We start from the raw sequence: 24,848 nt of genomic DNA on the forward strand, positions 1-24,848 counted from the left end.
ACACCACTGTTATGTGGTACATAAGCAATGGGGAACCCACTCATACCCTCTCTGCAGACTTGTCATGGCTCTGTTGAACACAGCTTTGAGCTACAAAGTGCACGTACGGGCTCAGTTCCTGCCAGAAAAGCTAAATACACTAGCAGACGACCTAAGCAGAAATCTTCTGGACCCACACAAGTGGAAACTGGAACCAATGATATTCAACATGTTGAGAAACAAATGGGGGAGGCCAGAGATAGACCTGTTTGCCCCCCCTCCCCCTCCAGAACTACCAATTGGACAAATTCTGCACAAGGACACCCCACAAACAAGCTTGGAAAGTGGATGCCCTGTCCTTCACCTGAAAAGCCTATCTGTTAATGCCTTTACCTCTCTGCCTCTCCTCTCCAAGGTAGTACTAAAGATCAAACAGGACAAACCAAGGGCAATACTGATTGCACCAGACTGGCCACGCCAACACTGGTACAACACCCTCTTGCACAGTGTCACTGCTGGCACCATGGCACCTGCCTCAGACCCCTGCCCTGCTGTCCCAGCAGGAGGGCCAGATTCTGCACCCACATCTTTAAACCCTGAACCTGGCAGCCTGGCTAATTACCTTATTTCTCCGTTACCGTCCCTCATTAAGCAAGTGATGGGTGTCATTCTGGAGGCAAGGAGGCCTAGTACTGGAAAATCATATGCTGAAAAATGGAAAAGATTCTGTTCCTGGAACCAAACTCTGGGATGGGCACAGCATGCCCAATTTACCCCATATTATTCAATGCTTAACTGAGATGCTTCACAAGGGCCTTTACTTTTCCTCCATCAAAATTCATTCCTCAGCCATTTCAGCTCATTACAATACAGAACCACCCCTCTTCTCTCATCCACTGCTGAAGCAATTCCTCAGGGGAGCCAAAAACTTAAGACCTCCCAGGAGAGCCCCTACTCCAGCCTAGGACCTTTACTTTATATTGGAAAAGCTCACTATACGTCCTTTTGAGCCAGCTGCAAATGCAGAGTTAAAATTCCTTTCTTGGAAAACAGCCTTCCTTCTAGCCATCACTTCAGCAAGAAGGGTGTCTGAGTTACAGGCCCTCATGGTATTGGAGCCTGTCATCATCTTTCATGCTGACAGGGTGTCCCTTAGGACCAGTCCCTCCTTCATGCCCAAGGTGGTATCCAGTGTGGCCCTTATCAGTCCATTCATTTGCCAACCTTCATTTGTAATCCACAGAATAAAGGGGAACGAGTACTGCACTCCTTAGACATGCACAGGCAACTTAGATTTTACTTGGACAGGACTAAGCCTCTCAAGAAATCTGAACAGCTGCTGGTTGCATTTGCTACAGGGGCAGAGGGGAAGGCCATTTCAAAGCAAATCTTTTTTAAGTGGATATACCATTGCATTCATTTCTGCTATAAGCACCATGGAAAACCTATCCCACAGGAGATAAGACCACATTCAGCCAAGGCTGCATCTACCTCTATATCCTTTCTCAGAGGCATCCCTACAAGGGACATCTAGAAGCTGCTACCTGGAGTTCTCTGCATACCTTCACCAAGCATTACCACTTGCAATTATTTTCTAAATCCAGACCTGGCCATGCCACTGCAGTTTTGCAGGGCCTTATAGCTGGTCCTAATGCTATCTAATTACCTTCTCCCATCCTTAGCTTTGGGAATCTACCCAAAGTTGATGACTGCAACAGTGAAACACAAAACATAGTACAGTTTTGTACACTTACAATAAATGTAGATTTTAGAGTGAATTCACTGTTGCAGTCCTGGTTACCTTCTCAACAGCCCCCTGACTTCTATTGACTATACGTCTACTCTTGTTTACTATGCTTAAAGCTTTTTGGTGTATGTATTTTTTTGTTGGAGGTGTAACCTTGTAAATAATTGCTTCCCATTATGTGGGCACCTGACATCTGGGGCAAGAAAAACTGATGTAATGGCGTTGGATGTATGCTTTATACCCCTGACTACCTGACGTCATGGAAGATGAGACAGCAACTGATGCAGGACCCAGGACTTTGATAATCAGGCCGACTGAGGGCTACTGCAAGCAGATAACCCAAACATGACTGCAACAGTGAATACACTAACATCTACATTTATGGTAAGTGTACACAATTGTACTTTTCTATTAACTTCTCTTCCTGGTCCCCAAAAAGACGGCCCTTGGAGATCCATCTTAGACCTCTCATTCCTACATCTTCACTTTCAGGTACCAACATTTAAAATGTTCTCACTTCCCAGCCTGCTGCCTCTTTTTCCAGCCAAGGCCTTTATGGCCACCTTGGACCTAAAAGAGGTTTACCTACACATACCCATCAGGACTGGCCACAGAAAATTCCTGCGTTTCTCTGGACCCTCCTCTCATTTCCAATTTACTGCTTTGCCCTTTTATTTGTCCACTGCCCCCCAAGTGTTTACAAAGTGCCTAGCCCCAGCCATTGCCTTCTGCAGAACTTAGGGAATCCAGGTTTACCCCTATCTGGACGACATCCTAATGCTGGCAGAGGCAAAAGATTCCCTCTCAAAGCATCTGCACTTCACCATGTCCCTTGTGCAGAATCTGGGTTTCACCCACAACCTCCCAAAGTATTCTTTGAACCCAGACCAGGACAATATTTTTCTAGGTTGCAGAATCAGAACGGACAAAATGAATGCCTTTCTCCCACTGGACAAGGTACTATCCCTGACATCCCACTTCAAGGAGAGCCTACACACTCTGAAAGTAACTGCAAGCAATTCCTTCATCTCCTGGCCTTAATGGTAGCAACCATCCCTATGCCACCACTGGCCAGAATGCACATCCGCAAGCTACAGTGGTACCTCAAAAACATTTGTCTCCAGCACCTAAATCACTTCGAACAGGTTATTTCCCTTCTTCCCTCTCTAAAGACAGAAATCAACTGGTAGATCCAACAACTCCAGCTAAACTCAGGACTTCCAGCTAAAACCAGGACTTCCACTACTACCTCCACCCCAACCCAAATAATGCATACAGATGCCTCATATTCAGGTTGGGGTGCGATACTGGCATCTTACAGGGTTCAGACAAACCGGCACCCTTCTCTAAAGGCCAAACCCATCTATGTTAGAGAAATGACAGCAGTCTTCCTAGCTCTAAAGACCTTTACCCCTCTACTTCTACCAGGGTTTCTTCTGATAGTGACCGACAACACCACTGTAATGTGGTACCTCAACAAATACTGGTCTACAAAGGCTTTTCAGCTGTGCAGACTAACCCTGCTGATATGGGACCTAGCCTCTTGCCACAACTTGTTCCTGCAGCCAAGCTACATCCTCTTGCAGGACAACAAGCAGACTGCACTACAGTCAGGGAAAGGGCAGGTGTAAGAGAACAGCCAACCGATTTCTTTCGTTAGAAAGAAATCATTGATTTGGCCATTCGGTAACCTTTTAATACGACATTTACGTGTCGAACATGTAAATGTCAACATTTTAACATGTCATTATAATGATATAGACCAGTATTGCCGCATTGACTTTTTGACGTAATAGACATTTGATTGCTGTGCCTAATTCTCAAAGCAGATCATTTGAGTGTCATCTAAAATCCTAATTCAAGTTTTGCATGCATCTTTAAATGAAGTACCCATTTCCTCCATTCTTGTGGCTTTGAGTCAAACAGGAAGTGGTTGTAGCTGGGTCAGAGAATTAAGCATGGAGATGGTGAGCATGCTTTTTTTAACCATAGGGAATGTCAACATGAGCTACTTGATGCTAGTTCCCCCAGACTCTTGCAGAATTTTTTGTTACATAAAGCATGTCTTGGCAGTTGCTTTGGTTCTACCCATTGTTGATTTCCATGATCGTTATGTACACATCTTAATTATCTGCTGCCGGAACAGTCTCTAGTAAAATGCAAAGGCCGTATGAGTTGCTCTGCATAGTAGTGAATCTGTGCCAGTGACTTGCACAGTAAATGTATTAAAACTGTCCATCTTATTTCCACAGTGCATGGACATCTTTTTGAAAAGCAACTTCACTGTCTACATCATTTTGAACATTGAGTGGTGATACTTTTGCTTGTAGGAGCAGTTTATAGTCTTTAGTGCAAAGTATGGGGAATGTGGCATTTTGTTGTTAAGGGGTAGTTGCCTGAAGGAAAGACTGGAAAATTAGGAAGCAAAAGTTGGATGCCAGAGCTGCACAGGATCTAAATTTTAAGATATTTTGCAGGGCAGCATCTAAGATTTTTGTTTAGTGAGTACCCCGTATAATTTTTCATTTTGATGGTTGTAGCTTTATTAACTTTTGCTTAAAAAGAAAAAAACTGTGGAAATGAACTGCATTGCTGTTAAATTTGACAAATGTGACAGCCTTGCATATTTGCAGAAATTATGGCCATGCCTAATTCAGTGTTTTGGGTTTCATTTTTCCTCCCATACCAGGCTTCTTTATCCTTGGCAGCTGATCAGCCCCCAGCATCTACAGCACTTCCTACTGCAGCTCCTTCACAGGTTTTCCAACCCCCATCGAGCAAGCCTCTCCATAGTAGTGGAATTAATGTCAATGCAGCACCATTCCAGTCCATGCAGACAGTAAGTTTCACCATTGACAGCAGTACTGAATGTTATAGTGCTTGTTCTTCATAAATTTTTGTATATGAACTGAATTTCTGAGTAAAAATATAGTCTTAAGTTGTTTGATATGCAAGGCATGATGCGAAATTGTTCAATCTCGCCGTTTGTTCTTACACACGGGTTCGGAGCCGATCCTCGGCTCCGAGTCGGCCGCATCACTAGCTCGCATCTTCGAGAAAGCTCGAGGCACAGTAATATCCCATGATCCTCCGGTGCTAACCCTCGGATCTAGTTTGCTGCTAGAAGCAGATCACATCGAGAGCCGCGGGCCAGTAGTATTTTTTTTATTATATCTTATTTCTATATATTTACTCCAAATTTTACTTCAAATTTTACTTTTCTTTATAGTATTTGATAGGTTTAATATCTAGTAGTTGTTTAAAAGTAGTTGTAGTCAGGTTGTTATTTAGAAAGTTAGTAAGGGCCTTAGGCCATTCTTTTTCTGTAACTATTTACAGCACTTAAAAAATATAAATATAAATATATATATATATATATATATATATATATATATATATATATATATATATATATATACATACTTTCTATTTTTCATATAGTCATATATAAATATATAAATATATATATATATATATATATATATATATATATATATATATATATCTTAGTGTGCTGTGTGAGTGTATACTATTGTATTAAACATATATTAACAAATTTTTTTTTTCTTTTCTTAAGAGTGTAAGATGTCAGGAAAGACCAAAAGTGGTTTTAAAAGGTGTCAATGTGGACAGAAGATGTCCATTACTGACAACCACTCATCCTGCGTCTACTGTCTTGGCCCTCTCCACTTGCAGGAAGACTGTTCCATCTGTCATTCCTTTAGTGGGAGGGTCATGATGGAAAGACGCAGGAAGTTGGTGGACAGAGGGTTGCTTAAACCCGAGTTTCAGGAGGCCCTGGACAAGGCTGAACTGGTTTCTAAGTCTTCGAAGGGGTCAAAGTCTTCAAGAGTGTCGGAGCCCAAGTCATCGGCTCCGAGCACCTCTTTTCAGATTTGGACACCGGCTCCTCTGACTTAGGTGCCGGCTGTCGAGACTCTATCTCTGCATGGGGCTCAGGTCTTGGAGCCCGTATCAGAGGTACCACCTTCAGATATCCTTCGCTCGGTGACTGCTTCGATCCCTTCGACCCGTTCTTCGAGGCCACTTTCCGATTCCGATGTGGACCTAGTGGTACAGAAGCTTATGGAGAACTCGGCCTTGTCCAAATTAATCGAGGTTTCATCCCAACTGGTTTCGAAACTCGAAGCTATTCCAGTTCCCTCGACACTTCCTCCTCTGAGACCCGTCGAGTTATCAGTGTTAGGAGCCGAAGAACCGATGGTTGTAGAACCCTCGGTGCCGAAGCCTCCAGTAGTGCTATCGGCACCGTTGACCTCGACTCCTTAGGAACCAGCCGGAGAGTCTCTGAGCCGAATATCTTTCCTGGGTTCCGGGGGGGGGGGGGGTAGTCGAACCGAGATGTCGGTTCCAACTCTTCCCCTCGGTGCCTCGGCTCAGATCAGTTCGGATCCGTCCTCGGTGTCGGAGCCCGTGGTTCCGATTCCGGAGAAACAGCCCCCTTCTTCGGGTCGGGGCACTGGTGCCTTTGACATCATGAGGAAGGTCTTGTCTGATCAGACACATACTTCATTGTTATCTTCATCTCCTTCCCCAAAAGGTCTGCGTTCTGCTTCTGTGCCTTCGGTCCCCACTAAGCGTCGAGACCCAATGCCTCAGATGTCCCCACAGGGCAACTCTGGTTCCTCGGATGCATCCCCAGAAGCTCCCGCTGAGGATGTTCCGAGGAAACGACTGTGCAAGAGGAGGCACATAGATTCCCCTCAGGAATCTCTCACGTCTGATACTGATCACGTCTGATACTGATTTAAATGAAACAGAAGGGTCCCCACGGTCCACCTCTGAGGATGTCTCGTTTGCAGACATTTTGGAAATCCTGAAGCAAAGAGGTGACTGGCAAACCCCTTACCCCTTCTGTGGATGAATCGGTATTACTGAAGGCATTTGGGGCTCAACCTTCTACCTCCTGGGTGACTGCACCCTTTGACGATCTCATGGAGCTTATAGCTCGGAGGGCTTGAGAAACACCTGATACAGTGGAACCAGTTCCCCGTAAACCAAATAAATACATGACGGCTCCCCAAGATAAAGCCTATCTTACAAAAGGAGTTCCCGTAGACACTATGGTGGTGGCGGCGGCCACTAAGAAAGAGATGTCTGAATCATCTTCCTCTGTCCATCCTCCTAATAAGGATTCTAGGACAATGGACAGATATGGGAAGCGCATATTTAGTTCGGCGACTTTTTCTATCTGATCGCTCAACTACCTTACGCATTTCACACGTGTATAGAGAGATATCATTAAGGAATTAGGAGATACTCTACAGGGACACACAGATGCTGCTGTCGCCGAGAAAGTGACAGTGCAACTTAACACCCTAAATTCCATAGTCAACTCGTCCATGAGGCTGATATCATACGCAGCCGAAGGATCGAGTAGAGCGGCAGCTTCAGCGATTGCTCAGAGAAGACAATCCTGGTTGCGCTTGTGCTTCTTTGCGGAAGCCTTTAAGTCTTCCTTTGCCAACGCCCCCTTCGATGGTGCCTCCTTGTTTGGGCCCAAAGTAAAGGGGACTCTGACGAGGTGTTAACAAGAAAGAAGATTCTGTCTGCCGTAGGGGTCCGTTTTTCCGTTTCATCTAGACCCTACCCTAAAGGGCAACGAGGAGGAAAGATGTGGTTCCGAAAGACTCTGGGATCTTTTCAACACACCCAAAGTGACGCCCCCTCCAGAGGCAGAGGAGGGGGAAGAAACGGAAGACGCCGCCCAGCCAGTGGAGGGGGTCCGCAAAATCAGGGTGACAGAGACCTTCTCTGGGAAACCCTTCCAGCACTCCTGAGTGCAGGCCCGGCTGTCCTACTCTGGAGGCAGTCGGGGGTCGCTTGGCTTTATACCCAGAGGCCTGGCTAAATCTTACATCAGATTACTGGGTAAAAAGCATAGTTACCAGAGGCTACAACATCCCCTTCATAAAAATACCACCAAACTCCAAAAAACTCCCAGATGTTCCACCCAGTCTGCGAGACCAAGCAACCATAGAGATAGGAAGGTTGCTCGAAAACAGAGTCATCCAACCAGTCCCAGCGGACCAAATAGGATCCGGAACTTACTCAAGGTTCTTTTAGTTCCAAAGAAAACAGGGACTGGAGGCCAATTTTAGACCTCAGCAAGTTAAATACCTTTGTGAAAAAGGAAAAGTTCCGGATGGTCACGCTTCAGTCAATCCTCCCTTTTCTGCAAAAGGGCGACTGGATGTGCTCTATAGATATCAAAGACGCATACTACCATATCAAAATGGCCAGGGCGTCCAGAGATCACTTGCGCTTCCGGCTGGGAGCCAGTCATTTCCAGTTTCGCGCTCTGCCCTTTGGTCTCACCTCAGCCCCCAGGGTGTTCACCAAATGCATGGCAGTAGTAACGTCTCACTTGAGATGAAACGGATTCTGGGTGTTTCCTTAACTAGACGACTGGCTCCTTTCCGCCACCACCAAGTGTCGTCTTCTACAAGCCAGGGACTACACTTTCAGTCTTTGCTTTTCACTAGGCATAACGGTGAATTTTGGAAAATCTGTCTTTTCGCCGTCACAGCGTATCTTATTTATAGGAGCACAACTAGACACTTCACTGGCTCAAGTTATCTCCCCCCACCAAGATTATCAGACGTCAGGCATCAAATTTCGCTCCGTCTTCACAACAAGAGAGTCCCTGCACGACAAATATTAAGAGTGCTAGGCTTGATGTCAGCCTCCCTTCTTGTAGTTCCTTTAGGCAGGATGCACATGAGGATCCTTCAATGGATGCTATTCGCCCAGTGGTCGTATCTACAACTTCCACTGTCTCACGAAATCTTGATCACGAATTCTTGCAAGAAGGATCTCTTGTGGTGGATACACAGTCAAGAGCTAACACTAGGATGACCCTTTGTATTACCCAGTCCGGTAGCAATTCTAACCACGGACGCTTCCCTGATAGGGTGGGGGGATTCTTTCAGGGACAAACAGTCCAAGGTCAATGGTCCAACTTGGAGTACAATCTGCACATCAGTGTTCTAGAGCTGAGGGCAGTGTTTCTAGCGTTGCAACACTTTCACAAGTCCTTACCTCGGGGAACAGTGACAGTTCAGGCGGACAACATGTCAGTGATCTGGTACATAAACAAGCAAGGGGGAACCAGATCTTACCCATTATGCAGAGAGGCCCTCAGAATTTGGCAATGGGCAAAGTCCACTGGACGCTTTCTGATAGCAACGCACATCCCAGGGACTTTAAACATAATCGCGGACAGGTTGAGCAGAGCCATCCTGTTCCCTCACGAGTGGTCCCTCAGACCTCAAGTGGCGGAAGAGATCTTCCGCAGATGGGGCCAGCCTTGCTGCGACCTGTTTGCATCCCCTTTGAATGCCAAATACAGAAGCTACTTTGCCCTGTTACCCCCCCCCCAGGGGGTGTCCCCAGGGACGCACTGGTATACGATTGGCCCCCGGGTCTTCTTTACGCTTTTCCTCCTGTTCCACTAATTCCCAGGTTCTTACAGAAAGCCAAATGTCTGGACAGGACCATAATACTGATAGCCCCATTATGGCCTAGACAAATCTGGTTTCCTTTCCTTCAATCCCATCAAGTGGAGGAATCATGGATACTGGACCCGGAGCCAGATCTGTTGACACATTCGTCGGGAGTTCCTCACACCTTCTTCAAGTCCCTCAAACTGACAGCTTGGCTCCCATCTTAGCCAGGTCAGAGTTACTATCTCATGCAGTACAACAAATTATTGTATCTTCTCACAAACCATCTACAAGAAAATTGTACAACAGCAAATGGAACCGTTTTGCGCACTGGGCCTCCAAACAAGGTATAGATCCATTCGGGGCCCCAGTACACATGATACTAGATTTCCTCACCTCACTTTTTCAAGAAGGAGCATCAACATCCACTATAAGGGTTCAACTGGCCGCTATTTCCAATTTTTATATTGGCCGTGAGGATGGTTCTCCTCGTGTCCCACAGGCTTTGTAAAGCCTTCATGAAAGGTACTTTTCACCTCCGTCCCCCCTTTCATAATCCAATAGCACCTTGGAATCTTAATCACATGCTGTCACAACTCATGTTGCCCCCTTTTGAACCAGCTACCACAACTCCGTTAAAATTTCTTTCGTGGAAAACACTTTTCCTGGTTGCCATCACTTCCTCCAGAAGAGTTTCAGAGTTACAGGCTCTATCTATCCGACCACCGTACATGATTTTTCATCCAGATAGAGTAACCTTGCGCACCAATCCGTCCTTCCTTCCGAAGGTTTGTTCGATTCAGAACATCAATCTATCGAACTACCTACTTACTTTAAAAATCATTCCAATAAGCTAGAATACACATTGCACAAGTTGGACGTTCACAGACAACTAAGATTTTACTTACATAGGACAAAAGAGCACAGAAAGTCAGATCAACTGTTTGTCTCATATGCTGACCAGAGAAAAGGACAGGCAGTAACGAAGGTTACTTTATCCAAATGGCTCTCAGATTGCATAAATTTCGTATATGCTGAATCTAAACAGCAACTCCCTTTCAAACCCAGAGCTCATTCTACAAGGGCGATTGCTACCTCTTCAGCTCATACCGCTCGTTTGCCCTTAGATACCATTTGTGCAGCGGCAACTTGGGCAAAACTGCATACCTTTATCGCCCACTACAAGCTAGACAAGAGTTCCAGGGACAGGGCGATGTTTGGTTCCACTGTTCTCAGGAATGTTCTCCCTTGAGCCACCCGGGAAAAAGGTGCTAGGGACGCTACCCGTGTGTAAGAACAAATGGCGAGATTGAACAATTTCACATTAAGAAGTTATGTCTTACCATAACGATCCATGTGAATTGTTCATTTCGCCTTTGTTCTTACATCCCCCCCCCCTCCATCCCCCGTCCTACGGTCTGGGAGAACGGTTTTCAACTAGATTCCTTTTCAGCCTTTTCTAGGTATGGGTTGGCATGTTATTAACAACAGTAATGGCATCTTTTATCCTATACATGGCAGTAGGGTTCCAGACACTTTGCAGTATCTGTTTTATAAGTGTTTTAGACACAGTTCTAAGAGTGATTCTTCTGGTATAGCAAACTAGATCTGAGGGTTAGCACCGGAAGATCATGGGATATTACTGTGCCTCGAACTTTCTCGAAGATGCGAGCTAGTGATGCGGCCAACTCGGAGCCGAGGATCGGCTCCGAACCCCCTGTGTAAGAACAAAGGCGAGATGAACAATTCACATGGATCGTTATGGTAAGACATAACTTCTTATTGTGCTCACTCTGTAGTAGGAGTTAAAATGCATCATACACATAAGATGTCATAGTATACTACTAACATTGAGTACTATGCGGTAGCCTCAAACTTTATTTTATATTGCATGTAAGGCTTTGACTGATGGTAGGTATAACTTGACCAACTAGCAGCTATGGTCTCCACAGTTTTATTAGTTTCAGATTTGTCGAGGGATATAATACATTTGGGAGTAATGCCTTGAGTAGAGAGCCGAGGCAAAGTTAGTCCTCTATCTGGCCTTGTTTGATCCCACAGGATCAAAGGTTCATGCCAGGAGAAAGTACACTTCTTTATTCCAGCTCATCCAAAGCAAGCAATTTTCTCTCTTCATTTTGAAGGTTGTCTACAGATCTTCGTGTTTCACTGTTGCAGTCCTGACTTGAGTAATTTCTTGCCATGAAAGCCCTTGGCTGGCCCGACTACCTGAGAAAAAAAATCTCCCCCGTCCAGGAGTTGGCAGATTGGCCTCACTGATGTCAGTATACTCTGGTATGTAGGGAGGCAGCCACCATCATGATTTCAGTCTTTGCTTGCTGTCTGAGCCTGAAGCAGTGTTTCAATGCGTTGGTTGGTCCGCACCAGAGAAGTCGTCTGAAAACCAAGCACCCCTGTTGGGGAAACCTTTTTTCATAATTTGACTCCTATCAGATAAGGTAAGCAGATTCCACACCAAGAATTCCATTCTTTGTCACATGTTTAGGCCCAGATCATGACATACCCAGTTGCCGTTTCTGCTCCCGTTTAAATTCTATGACTATTTGGCGTAGGGCCGAGGTCTTAGCTAGGCATATGGTTCCCAGTGTCCAGTGGCGTCTGCCAGTCATTCCAAGGTTGAGCTCCCTAAACATAAAGGGATAAAGTAAACTGACCAGGCTTAAGGACTTGGACAACAATCATTCTGTCAGCTAGTCCTCCAAGGCTCATGTTCGCTGAAGAAGGCAAGGAGCTTTCATAGCCTTCTGTGACTGAAGTGGTGCAGGCCTCTATTGACACCCGTTCAGAGACTGATATGTTGTCAGGTCCTTCAACTTCCACACAGGCCTTTAGACTTGGTTCATTGGTGAGGTCCAGGGCTGGTTAGCAGGCCTCAGCTTCCAATGAAGGAGCTTTAACCAGTGATGCTTCTTTGCAGCATCAGCCGACACTGGCTGTACTTTCTTCTTGACAGACTGTTGTCAGAATTGCAGACCTACCTAAACCCAAACCTGAGAGCTACCCCAAAGAAGGGATGATCTTCTAGACCTATGCCCTAGGCCTTATGGTTCCTGAACACAGGCTTATCAGGATTTGGTTAGGTTAGTTGAAGACTTAATTTCCCTGGTCAGATCCAGACAATCCCCTATTGAGTTTTCCCTAGGGTAAAGGGGACCCTACACCAGAAGTCCTTTCTGACCCTTTAGGGTCTGCTGAAGGTACTGACCAGGAGGAGTCTGTTTTTGATGAAGGGCACTCCCTGACTTTGAGGAGTCGGATTCTGAAGAAAACCTGGCATGTTATTCATGTTTCACTGTTGCAGTCCTGACTTGTGGAATTTCCTTCTGTGGGAGCCCTTGGCCAGCCCGACTACCAGAGTAAAAATCTCCCCTCCTAGGTCTGATGGATGCCCTACCCTGATGTCATTACCCTTGGTTATAAAGGGAACCAGATGACGCAGCGACATCAGTCTGTCTTGCTGTCGGAGCCCAAAGCAGTTTTTCAGTGCATTGGTCAGTCCACGTCAGAGGGTTTTCTAAAGCTAAGTACCCATTTCTTGTTTTAACTCTTGTCAGGTAAGGTTAACAATTGTCTCCACTGTGGTGATCAAATCCCACTCCCAAGACTTTCATAATTGTATATCACCTGTGTAGGCCCGGATCAGAACAGCCCTACTTGCCATTTTTACACCCATTTCAATTCTAGGACTTTTGGGGGTAGGGCTGAGATTTTAGCTAGGCATCTTGGTCTGCCATCTTCACATTGTTCACTGGCGTTTGCCAGTTGTCCCAAGGTTGCGATCCCTAAGCGTAGGAAGGACATGGAAAAAGACCCAAGCTTAAGACTTGGGACAACAGTTGTTCACCATCTGCCAGTCCCCCAAGGCTCGTTATCGCTGAGAATGAAGAAAACCTGGTCAGTTTTCATTCTGTCCTCAACTTATGGTTTCGGATCTGAGTCCTCAGATCCAGCTTGGCTGTCACTAAAGCTCTTGGCAAACAAAAACTCTCGAGCTTCTCCCTTACCCCCAAGGTCTCATTTACCACTCTACGTGAAACTCTTGCCAGCATTTATTCTCAAGCAGCTAAGTCTTTATTTTTCTGTATGTCTCCTTTTTTTTTTTTTACAAAAAAAAAACGCTAAATTCTTAAGTTTCTTTAATTCTCTTACCTTTCGCTTAACAGTTCCTTCCTGAAATATCTGTCCTTTCTTCATCTCATACATTTTTGTACCTTGAATACTGTCATTTGTATTCTTTCCCTTTTTCTAAATCCTGTGTAGCTCTTTATTACCATTGCTGGTAATTTTTATCTCTGATTTCCAAAAAAAATCCTTTACATTTACTTTGCTTAATATTTGCTGTTTTTCTGCTAATTGTTCTAAAAATGGCAGAAAGAGAGGCCTGGCTGGGTTTAAAAAATGACTTGTGTGGGCACTAAGATTCCATTTTTTGATGCCCACATGTTCACTCCATCTACAAGAGGGACTGCTCCATTTGTCATGCTTTTAATCCTAGAGCCCTGGTTGAATGGAAGAATGTTAATTTTAAAAGGGTCACTACCTTGTTTGGTGAAGTGTTACTTGGACCACTGTCCCTTGAGAAATCAAAAAAGCCTAAATCATCTTCTCCGAACCCTTCTACATCCTCTTCCAAGCTTCTGAGCAGTTGAAGAAAAGAGCTCCTCTTGATCTGACCTCCCCTTTGGATCCTACAATGAAAGTCTCAGCTATTGGATCAGCCCTCAACCTCTGTTCCAAAGCAAAAGAGCTTCATTGGATCCAACCTTAACATCAGGTCCGAAACTGAAGAAGAAAGATTTGTCTGGTCCACCTTCTTCATTTCCGATGCAGAAATAATTTGATTCAGCTTCCAGTATATCTTGCCTCCCAAGCACCCAGATACTGTCCTTCAGTGGACCCAGTTCCCTCCAGGGTTCCTTCTCCATTTTTGGAGAGACCTTGGTCTACTTTGATAACTTTCACTAGCTCTTCCAGGAGTCTAACGGAAGATGTGGAGAGATTGGTGATAAGAATTCTCTTGGCACAATCTCACAGGTGTTTCTTTGGCTTCTATTTCTTTGGGTCAGGAGATCCAATCTTCCTCTACACTGCCCTTGCCAGTTCCTCATCTGACTCCTTCCATGGCCTGAGTCCTTTGATCTGAGCCGCCTGGCTCAGTCTGCCTCGTATCCAAAGATGCCCCTTATTCTCAGATCCGAGGTTTGCTTTGAACACTTAGGTTCAGTTGGATCTGGAGAGCTCTCAGATCTGAGGTGCTGGAGTCAATTCCGAAGTTATCAGAGCTGCCTCGGATCCTCAGCATGGGTTAATTTGGCTCTGGCTTTTCCCACGGGGGGATTGTCCTCTGAGCATGGAGGAACATCAGTCCAAAAGCTTCTTTTTGGAATCAGGGGTCCTATCCCTCTTTTGGGAGGTGTTCCTTTGAGGCCATGGAGAGAGTGTTGTTCGCCGCAGTAACACAGATGGTTCCTACTCCATTGGATCCTCAATCTACAGCCTTGACATCTCGGTGCTTGGTGTTTCACCCTTTTCCACAGGGACAGCTGGTACTGAAACCCCAGGCTTCCTAACAGGGTTTCCCAACTTCTTCCGATTCCTCCCTAGAGCATCCCACTGAGGAGGTTCATAAGAAGACTACGTGCAAGAGGAAGCAGTTGGGCTCCCCAGAGGAGTCTATCACTGAAGATGCAGAGTTTGACGAAGATGAAAGGTCCCCACGGTCACCTCCTGAAGATGTCTTATTTGGAGATATCCTTAAAATCCTAAAGCCAGAGGAGGTGGCTGGAAGTCCAGCAAACCTTCATATGAGGAGTCTGTATTCCTAAAGGCTTTTGGTACTAGTCTCTCTACTTCCTGGGTGGCTCCTCCCACTGATGAGCTCATTGAGTTGATCTCTCAGTGGGCATGGAAGGATTTCCAACACCATTGAACCATAACCCTGAGAGCTGACAGAATTTTGACAGCACAGGAAGACAAGCAGTTTTGGGCAAAAAGGGGGTGCCTGTTGATGCCATGGTCATGGCTGAGGCCACTAAGAAGGACCTTGCTGAGGAGAGTTCCACTGTTAAATTCCCCAACAAGAAGTCTCGGGCAATGAACAGGTTTTAGGAATAGTGTCTGTGCTTCAGCGATCTTCACCTTAGTCATGAACTATCTGTCACATTTCACAGGTGAGAGAGAGACTTAAGGAACTTTCTGACACCCTCTTAGGATCTGTTTCTGAAGTGCAGGCATCTGTGACTTCTCAGTTAGCTACGCTGCAATCGATTTCCAATTCTTCCATGAGGCTTATTTTGCGTGTTGCCGATGGAGCCTCAAGAGCAGTGGGTTCAGCTGTTTCCATTAGGAGGCCTGCTTGGATGCACTTAAGTGATCTTATGGAGCCCTTCAAGTCTTGGTGCATCAGTGCTCCTTTTGACGACTCACCTTTGTTGGGCCCCAAGGTAAAAGACACATTATCCAGGTGTGAAAAGGTTGGAAAGATGGTCTGATATGGGCATATGTTTTTCCGCCCCTCAAAGATCCTTTTCCAGTAGCCAGTGAAGTAGTGGAAAAACGTGGTTCAGAAAGTCCCTGGGACCTTTCCCAGGACAAATGGAGGTATTTCCCCCAGGAGTAGAGGGGGGAGCTCCAGTAGTAGGCACCACCCCCGTGGCAGATATGGCCCACAAAACCAAGGGTCCAAAGATTCTTCAGCAGACCCTTTCAGCATTCCTGAAAGGAGGCCTGGTTGCCCTCCTGTGAATGAAACAAAACTAAAGTACTCTCTGCAGCTGCAAAACTCGAAGACCACACTATAATAAACCCCAGATCTTTAATGAAAAGCTTTCGGGCTCATACCCTTCATCAGTACATGAATTAAAATGCTTTTTCAAAACTTTAAATAGAGGTTACATATAAACACTTGATTCAGCCAGCAATACAAAATTAACCTATAATTAAACATTTAAAATAGTTCTTAAAAGCATATACACTAAATAGTGTCTATGCTATAAAATTAGCTGTACATAACTATACAATCCTGTTATTAACACCATAGCTTATTGTTATATTTAAAACGTTCAAAACATTAAATCAAATAAAATAAAATATACAAGTCAATATATGGACATTGAGTGGGGCTACTATATATTCTCGCTCTGTTTTTTAATTAGTATTGGCTTTATACTAACCATATTATTTATGCCTGGTGATGAATCTGCCTGTAACTTTATATTCCATTCATATTCTCTCAATTCAAGAATATTATTTATATCTCCCCCTCTTATATCCGTCTGAAAGATACCACCCACTTTTTAATGGAATTACACAAGTGGTATGAAAAGAATATGAATGGCAATTTTTTGTTTGTAACACTGGACATAACCTCATTGTTCACAGTCATTCCTATTAGTTATGGCATAGAAGCAATAAGGATTTTTTATGCAGTGAAACAGCTATGCAAGCACGAGAGAGAGAGAATATATGTATATTGCTAGAAATAGTATCGACTAAAAATGTGTTTATGCCATTCCTACAATTGACTGGAGTAGCAATTGGGACATCATTAGCAAATACATACGCAAATTTGGTGCTATACCAATGGGAAAAGCAGTTTATCTTAAGTAACTATAATGAATTAAATAAAAAAGTGAAATTTTATAATAGATTTGTAGATGATTGTTTTCTCGTATGGGATGGCACATATGAAGAACTTGTTGAATATGTGGAGTATTTAAACACCACTACGGAATTTTTGGAATTCAAAAAAGTTGTTTCATCTGATAAAATAGTTTTTTTGGATGGTATGCTTTATAGAAAAGCAAATAAAATAGAAACTAAGATCTATAGGAAAGAAGTTAATGCTAATAGATATGTTAGAAGGGATAGCATGCATGCGCCAAATACCTTTAAGGGAATTATTAAAGCACAATTTATAAGGGCTAGTAAATTGAATACAGAAGAAGAGAGTTTTGAACTCCAAATTGATGAAATGAGGCAGGAATTTATAAAAGGTGGATATTCTATAAAATATGTAGATAAAATTTATAATGAAGTCAAAATAAATAGGAAAGATGAGTACAAACCTATTTTTAGTGAAAAAGTTGAACTGCCTACACGAAATTTAGATGAAAATAAGAATACAATTAGATATGTGACTTCATTCAATGAGAATACTAGTGAAGTATGTAAGATCATAGAGAATAATTGGCTAATTGTATTGGCTATGCCAGAATTAAAAGATCTAATAGATTCAAAACCTAAATTTGTTTATAGAAATCAAGAGACACTTAAACAGAAATTATGCTATAAAGATTTTAGAATTAAAAGTAATGCTCATCAAGAAAGGATGGCAACTGAGAAATGTTATAATTGTAGTTGTGTGGACATTTTTGATCTAGATAATGAATTTGTACACCCTAAATCCAAAGAGAAATATTTTTTTAAGTGTACAGTGAATTGTAATACATCTAAATTAGTGTATTTGGCAACTTGCACGCTTTGCACAGCATTCTACATTGGGAAAACGATGAGGAAGTTGAAGGAACGCATAACAGAGCATAAGTCTGAAATAAAAAGGAAAGTGTTGACTAATGCTCTATATAAACATATAATGGAACATAAGCATAATTTTAAATTTAGGGTTGTAAGTGTAGTTAATACGGATATAAGAGGGGGAGATATAAATAATATTCTTAAATTGAGAGAATATGAATGGATTATAAAGTTATAGGCAGATTCATCACCATGCTTAAATAATATGGTTAGTATAAAGCCGATACTAATTAAATAACACAGAGAGAATATATAGTAGCCCCACTCAATGTCCATATATTGACTTGTCTATTTTATTTTATTTGATTTAATGTTTTGAACGTTTTAAATGTAACAATAAGCTATGGTGTTAATAGGATTGTATAGTTATGTACAGCTAATTTTATAGTATAGACACTATTTAGTGTATATGCTTTTAAGAACTATTTTAAATGTTTAATTACATGTTAATTTTGTATGGCTGGCTGAATCAGGTGTTTATATGTAACGTCTATTTAAAGTTTAGAAAAAGCATTTTAATTCATGTACTGATGAAAGGTATAAGCCCGAAAGCTTTTCATTAAATATTTGGCGTTTATTATAGTGTGCTCTTGCCCTCTTGTGGAGGCAGTCTGGGGTCAACTATCCCAGCATCAGAGAGCCTGGCTAGAAATAACAGATTCTTGGATGCAGAGGATAGTTTTCAGAGGTTATATAATGCTATTTTCCCTTCCTCCTCCAACTTCAAGAAATATGTTCCACTCAGAGGGAACAAGCTGCAATTCACGTACAATGGCTGCTAGAAAAAAATGTCATCCAAGAGGTCCCACCAGACCAGATACCGAAACTTACTCAAGATTTTTTTTAACCCCAAAGAAAATAAGGGGACTGGAGACCTGTTCTGGATCTCTGCAACTTAAGCCAGTTTGACGCACCAAGTTCCAGATGGTCACTATACAGTCTATTCTCCCCTTTTTTTAGCAAGGATCTGCTCAATAGGCCTTCAGTATGCGTACTAACTCAAAGATGAACAGACTATCTAGATGGTACTTGCACTTCCAGCTCGGAGAACCGTCATTACTAGTTCAGAGTTCTGCCTTTGGTCTCACCACAGCCCCCAGGGTGTTTACCAAGTGCATGACAGTAGTTGCAGCTCACCTGAGACTGTAGGGATTCTGGGTGTTTCCATGTCTATAGACAACTGGTTCATTTCCACCCTGAGCAGGCATCAACTATTAAAAAGACCAGGTTCTCCAGACAAGTTCTCTTCTGGGGATAACCAGAAACTGAAACATTTCAACTAGAGCCAACTCTGGGTTTAGAATTCATAAGAGCACTTCTCAACACTAAGTCAACCATGGCTTCAGTGCCTCCCTCAGGAGTTCAGACAATAACATCACAGTTGAGAAAAATCATCTGTGGTACCAATATTTCAGCCGGTTTGGTTCTGAAAGCTCCGGGTTCAGTGGCAGAAGCTGTAACTCTAATACTGTTAGCCAGATTTTGCGTGAGGATTTTACAGCAGATGCTAACAGTGCAGTGGTCAGTTCTCTACTAGCCCATGTCAACTCCAGTATGCATCACCCACATGTGCAAGAGAGAGATCTCAGGTGGTGGGTTCAGTTGGATCAGATTCTACAAGGCCATCCATTCATTTCCCCTCAGCCCAAAGCCATAGTGACCTTGGATACTTTCCAGTTTAGGGGGTATTATATGGGGAAAACAGTCTAAGACACTTGGTCCCCTGAAGAGGCCAACTTTTGCATATCAATGTCTTAGAGATGAGAGCAGTGCTTTTAGCATTGCAGGTCCTTTCAGATGCTCTCCACTCGACAATTGCAGTTCAAATGAACAGTATGGTAGTAGTTTGGTGCATCAACAAACAAGGAGGGACCAGATCTTACCCCTTGTGTTGAGAAGCACTCGGGGTGTGGCAGTGGACTATCTCATCCAACCACTTTTTTTTATAGCAACGTATATTCTGGGGGAGTAGAGTGTGATGGAGGACGAGCTGCGTAGGTGCATTCTTATACCTCACTAGTGGTCTCTCGGCAAGAAGGTGACTGAAATGATTTTCCACATGTCTCTCCTAAACAGCAAATGGAGCAGCTACTTTGCCCTAATCCCCCCACAGGGGGAGTCACTGAGGGATGCTGTACTTGTTGAGTGACCCCCCCCCCCCCCCCAGTTTACATTGTTAGCCACCAATTCTGCTAATTCCATAATTCCTTCCGGAAGCTGCCATGTTGAAGAGCAAAGTCATCCTCATTATACCTTACTGGCCTTGACAGATTTAGTTCTCCTTCCTTTGGTCTCCCTTACTTCTTGAACCTTGGGTTCTAGATCTTATTCCAGACCTTCTCTCTGACCCCACAGGCATGATCCATCCAGATATACTAAGCCTCAGCCTGACAATCTGGCTTCTCCATTTCCCTTAGTAGCCAGACAGTCAGTGCTCTCTTCTCCTGTCTGATGCTTACTTTTATCTTCCTGTAAGCCTTCGACACACAAACTGTACTGTAGTAAATGAAAGTGTAGTTACTGGGCACATCAAAATAATGTTGATCCTTTTTTCAGCTCTTGTACACAACATCCATGAATTTTTTACCCTACTTTTTAAAGGAGCTAGTTCCTCTGCAGTTAATCTAAGCAATACGGCATTTTCACATTGAATTTGAAGGTGGGTTCTGATGCCTTTCATAAGCTCTGCAAAACTTTTTTGCGAGGCACTTTTCTTTTAAGGCCTCCTGTTACAGACTACTCCACCATGGGGATCTAAATCTGGTATTGCAAGCACTAATCCATACCCTCTTTGAACCAGCAGCTAGGTGTACCCCTAGCTACCAAATAGGTGGCAATCCACTGAGCACAGAAGAAGTTATCAGGGACCTGGGGACCCAGGTTGATAGTAGTCTGTCATTCGACACCCATGTAGCTAAAGTAGTTAGGAAGACCTTCTACATTGCCCACCTTATCATGAAGGGATTCTCATCTAGATCAAGGGAGGTCATAGTCTCCCTATACTCATCACTCATCAGACCAATGATTGAGTACAATGCCCCATTCGGAATGTATCTGACCCGACACTTGCAGCAGCTGGAGGCCACAAAAGTTCCTCACCAAAAGGATAAAGGGTCTCAAACATCTGTCCTATGCTGCCCGACTGAAAGAACTCCAGCTCTATTCAGTCGCTTACCGCTTGCTCAGAGGTGACCTTTGCCTAACATACAAGGCCATGTCAAACCCAGATTTGATGAATATGCTTCACCTCAAAAAATCTAGATCCGTCAGAGCCACAAGGCGGAGACTTAAACCTCGACACGGCTATTAATAGGACGTGCTGGAGGGATAGATTCATCACCCAAAGACTCCCTATGCTGTGGAATAAAATCCTGGTATATGTGAGGCAGAGCATCTCGCTGGCCTTGTTCAAGAGAAATCTTGACCAATGGATGGGAGATCGCAGATATACCCCAGGGATTACCTCAGTGTCACTGCTCGACAGAGGCACAGCAAAATAATGGGTATAGTTCCCCATACTAAAGGGGTGGCGTAAGCCACAAAACTATGGGCTAGGCTTGTAAATGCCCTCGGGCAGATAGCCTAGTATGAACCTATGAACCTATAAATATCTGTATTGGAAAACAATGTCTGTCAATCTTCATTCATTCATTCTTGACTGATGGATTTCTGTTCTGTCCTCTGAACTTACTCTGCCGATAAAACAAGCCCACGCCAGCCAGAAACTCTCAAGCTAAGGTTACCCATATTGCCCCTCTCCTTATCTCCTCAGATCACGTGTGCCACGTAGAGATTCAAGACACGTCAGGCCTGCTCTCAGTTTAAGTGTTACAGTCGTTTCAAATCTTTCAATATTTCACCTTTAAAAATTCGGTAAAACCTCTATTATGCCCTATTTCTATGTTGCAGTATTCTAGTTGTGGGATTTCCTGCCTTCAGGCAACTTGTACATCGGCTCTTATACAAAAGCTTGGCTGTTGCAGTGTGCATGGGACGTCAGATGTAAGGCCATAAACCAGGAGCCTTAAATGTGGCATCTGCGCACACAATCCCTAGAACTTTTCAGCCGCAGACAAACCGACGCATCGTGTGATCGCTCCTCTGACGTCACATTAAAGCTAAGTAACCCATTGGGTTTTGTTTTTTTACATAGCCGATGGTTATTGCTTAGGCTTAGTTCTAGCAATTTTTAGCTGATGTCAGGTAAAAAGGGTAAATGCCAATGCAGGTTTCAGATGCCCCATAAATACGCCCATGATGGGTGTGTTTTTTGCTTAGGCCTGGAGCACAACCATTCCGCCTGCTCCATTTGTCAATCATTTGTGCTGAAGACCCTGGACAGCTTTCTGGACACATTAAACCTCTACCTAGAAAATCAGCACCTTAAGCATTTAGCCCTAAGAATGGATCCCGCCTCAGAGGCCGCTTCAGAACCTCCACGTAAGAAACCCAAGTTTCCTAAGCTGCCTTTGCCTGCCCGTCATTTCCGGACGCCCCGCCAGCTGCCGATTTAGGAGCTGAGGGACACCCGGCGGATCCGTCGACTTTGACCTTTGGGGAAGCCATTGCTCAGCTGACAACCGGCATGTCCTCTGAGCCGAGACAGACTACCATCGATGTCAAGGGGGAACCAGAATCTGTGGTACCTCCGACCAGGATCCAGACTTCTGAAATGGTTGCTTCTAAAACTGATTCCAAACCGGTTCCAAGTTCCATCCCGGCTAAAAAGAGAGAGAATACCAAGCATGCCCCCTGCACTGCAGAAGGCCTACCAGATTGGCAGTCCTTCACTTCTTTCCTCATGCACGCTTTTATGGCCCTTAGGGCTTCAGCGTCAGCCCCCACTACTCTACCTTTACTCAGCCCTAAGCCTGCCTCAGCCTCCCCCCCCCCCCCCCAAATGACTTTTCTGGTTAGGGAGGAAGAGCATGATTCCTCCTTTTCTTCCTCGGAGGACTCTATATCATACACCTCCCAAATTGCTTCTCCCCGGGATTATTATTCTCCTGATGAGGAATCTGTTGAGGGGGATTCTCCCTCTGAGGATATTACATTTGGTGAGACCATCACCAAGATGAAAGACTACTTCAAATGAAGTCTCAACTTTCAGCCTCCTGGGTGTCTCCACCCTTTGACAAACTTTTAGAGCTTGTTAGTCAAAAGGTGTGGGAGACTGCTGATGCCGTGGATCCAGTCCCCAGGAGACCTAATAAATTTGTCAGCCCCTAAGGAGGAGGAATTTTTATCAAAGGGTGTTCCCGTAGATGCCATGGTGGTGGCGGCCACTAAGAAGGAACTAGCGGAGACTTCTGTCCATCCTCCGAACAAGGAGTCTCGAACGATGGACAGTTACGGGAAGCGTATCTTTTCGTCAGCGGCATTCACTCAGATCGCTGAACTACCTAGCACACTTTACAAGGTTTCAGAGTGATCTCCTGAAGGAGCTAGGAGACACTCTAGAAGGTACATCTACTGAAGGAGTCCCTGATAAGGTGTTTGCTCAGTTGTCCACCTTGAATTACATTTTTAACTCATCCATGAGGCTGATCTCTTATGCAGCCAATGGAGCGAGCAGGGCAGCAGGTTCAGGAGTTTCCCTAAGGAGGCACTCCTGGATTCCCTTGTGTAATTTTGCATACCCGTTCAAGTCTACTTTTACCAATGCCCCCTTTGACAGTTCTTCATTGTTTGGACCCAGGGTAAGAGACACTCCCCTGGTGCGAGCAAGAAGGGAAAACGCTCTCTGCCGTGGGAGTACATTTTATCATCTCCTCTTGACCATATCACATATATATGCACAGGGTGACTCCTACTTCAAAGGCAGAGGAGGAGGAGCGAATAGTAAACGGCACCCTAGAGGCAAGGGTGGACCACAAAACCAGGGAGGCCACGATTCGTTTCGGGGCCAGCCCTATCAGCTCTCCTAATGTTGGGCCCGACTGTGGTTCTCTGGAGCTGGTCGGGGGTCGCATGTCTTTGTAGCCGGAAGCCTGGCTAAGTATTACTCGAGACAGATGTGTACAAAGAATTATCACCAGAGGTCACTCCATACCCGTTTCTCTCCCACCTCATTTTCCCAAGAGGATCCCGGATGATGATCATCGTGTTTCACTGTTGCAGTCTTTACTCTTGGTTTATCCTGCTGGCAGGCTACCCTCAGTCGGCCAGAATTCCAAAGTCTAGGTCCGAAGTCGGTTGCTGTTGCCTCTTCCCTGACGTCCGTGCGCCAGGGGTATAAAAGATGCAGCAGACACAATTTTCTTTCTTTCTTGCCGCGCGGTGCCCAAAGCAAAAGCAATTTGCAAGTGCCGGTCGGCTGACTCCTGAGATTTTCAAATCCGAATTTCAAAACCGAAGTCTTCATTAAAGCTAAGCACCCCATTGGGGAAACTTTTTTTCTTGCTCCAGACAGATGTCAGAAAAAGTTAACAATTGTATTTCTTGTGGGAAGCCAATACCTCATAAGGATTTTCACTCTTACTGTATTCCTTGCCTAGGCCCTGATCACAACGTTGTTAGTTGTCGGTTTTGTGCTAAATTTAACCAACACACTGTCAAGCGTGGGTTCGATTTTGCATTTCATTACTTTGGCCTAAGATTTAATTATATAATGTCGTCGGAACAGCCAACAACCGGAGTTTACAAAAAACGCAAGGAAAAGGATAGGCATTTGAGGTCCAAAACCGACGACAAAGCCTCTACTAGGCCTGTCGCAGGTTCGCCAGTTCTCAGTGAGGCGCTTTCACAGCCCTTGGCGCCCGCTACCTCAGAGCCACAGGCTGCTACTGACTCCCACGTGGAGCCGACAGAGCCTCTGGATACTCAAGGTATTGGACACTTAGAAGTCACTCCCTCAGATGGGTCCGGAGCTGCTGAGCAGGCATCGGCTTCTGAGGGTGTCTTCAGACCTACACAACTATATATTAAGCCATCTTCAGCTTCAAAGACTAAAGCAGCTCTAAAGGCAAAGAAACAAGTACAGCATTCTCCTACTCAGACTTCCATGCCTAAAAAACAGATGCTCAAAATGGCCGAAGACCTAATTGCTTTGATCAGGGGCTCCCATCCCCCTCCTGATAAGAGGCCTAGGCAAGAGACAG

General features: G+C 44.4%; 1 protein-coding gene across 7 annotated transcripts in view; it reads left to right on the forward strand.

Annotated features, from left to right (window-relative positions):
- The window catches only part of CAPRIN1 (cell cycle associated protein 1), a 2,078,829-nt gene that overhangs the window by 1,319,627 nt on the left and 734,354 nt on the right, over positions 1 to 24,848 (forward strand). For all 7 annotated transcript variants that reach the window (XM_044082838.1, XM_044082839.1, XM_044082842.1 and 4 more), the window contains one exon: positions 4,416 to 4,565. In XM_044082838.1, the coding sequence (XP_043938773.1) occupies positions 4,416 to 4,565 (150 nt within the window). The remainder of the gene's footprint in view (positions 1 to 4,415; positions 4,566 to 24,848) is intronic.

This window comes from Protopterus annectens, chromosome 9.part0 (genome assembly GCF_019279795.1).
Source record: "Protopterus annectens isolate FY-2018-M chromosome 9.part0, PAN1.0, whole genome shotgun sequence".
NCBI classification, from domain to species: domain Eukaryota; kingdom Metazoa; phylum Chordata; order Ceratodontiformes; family Protopteridae; genus Protopterus; species Protopterus annectens.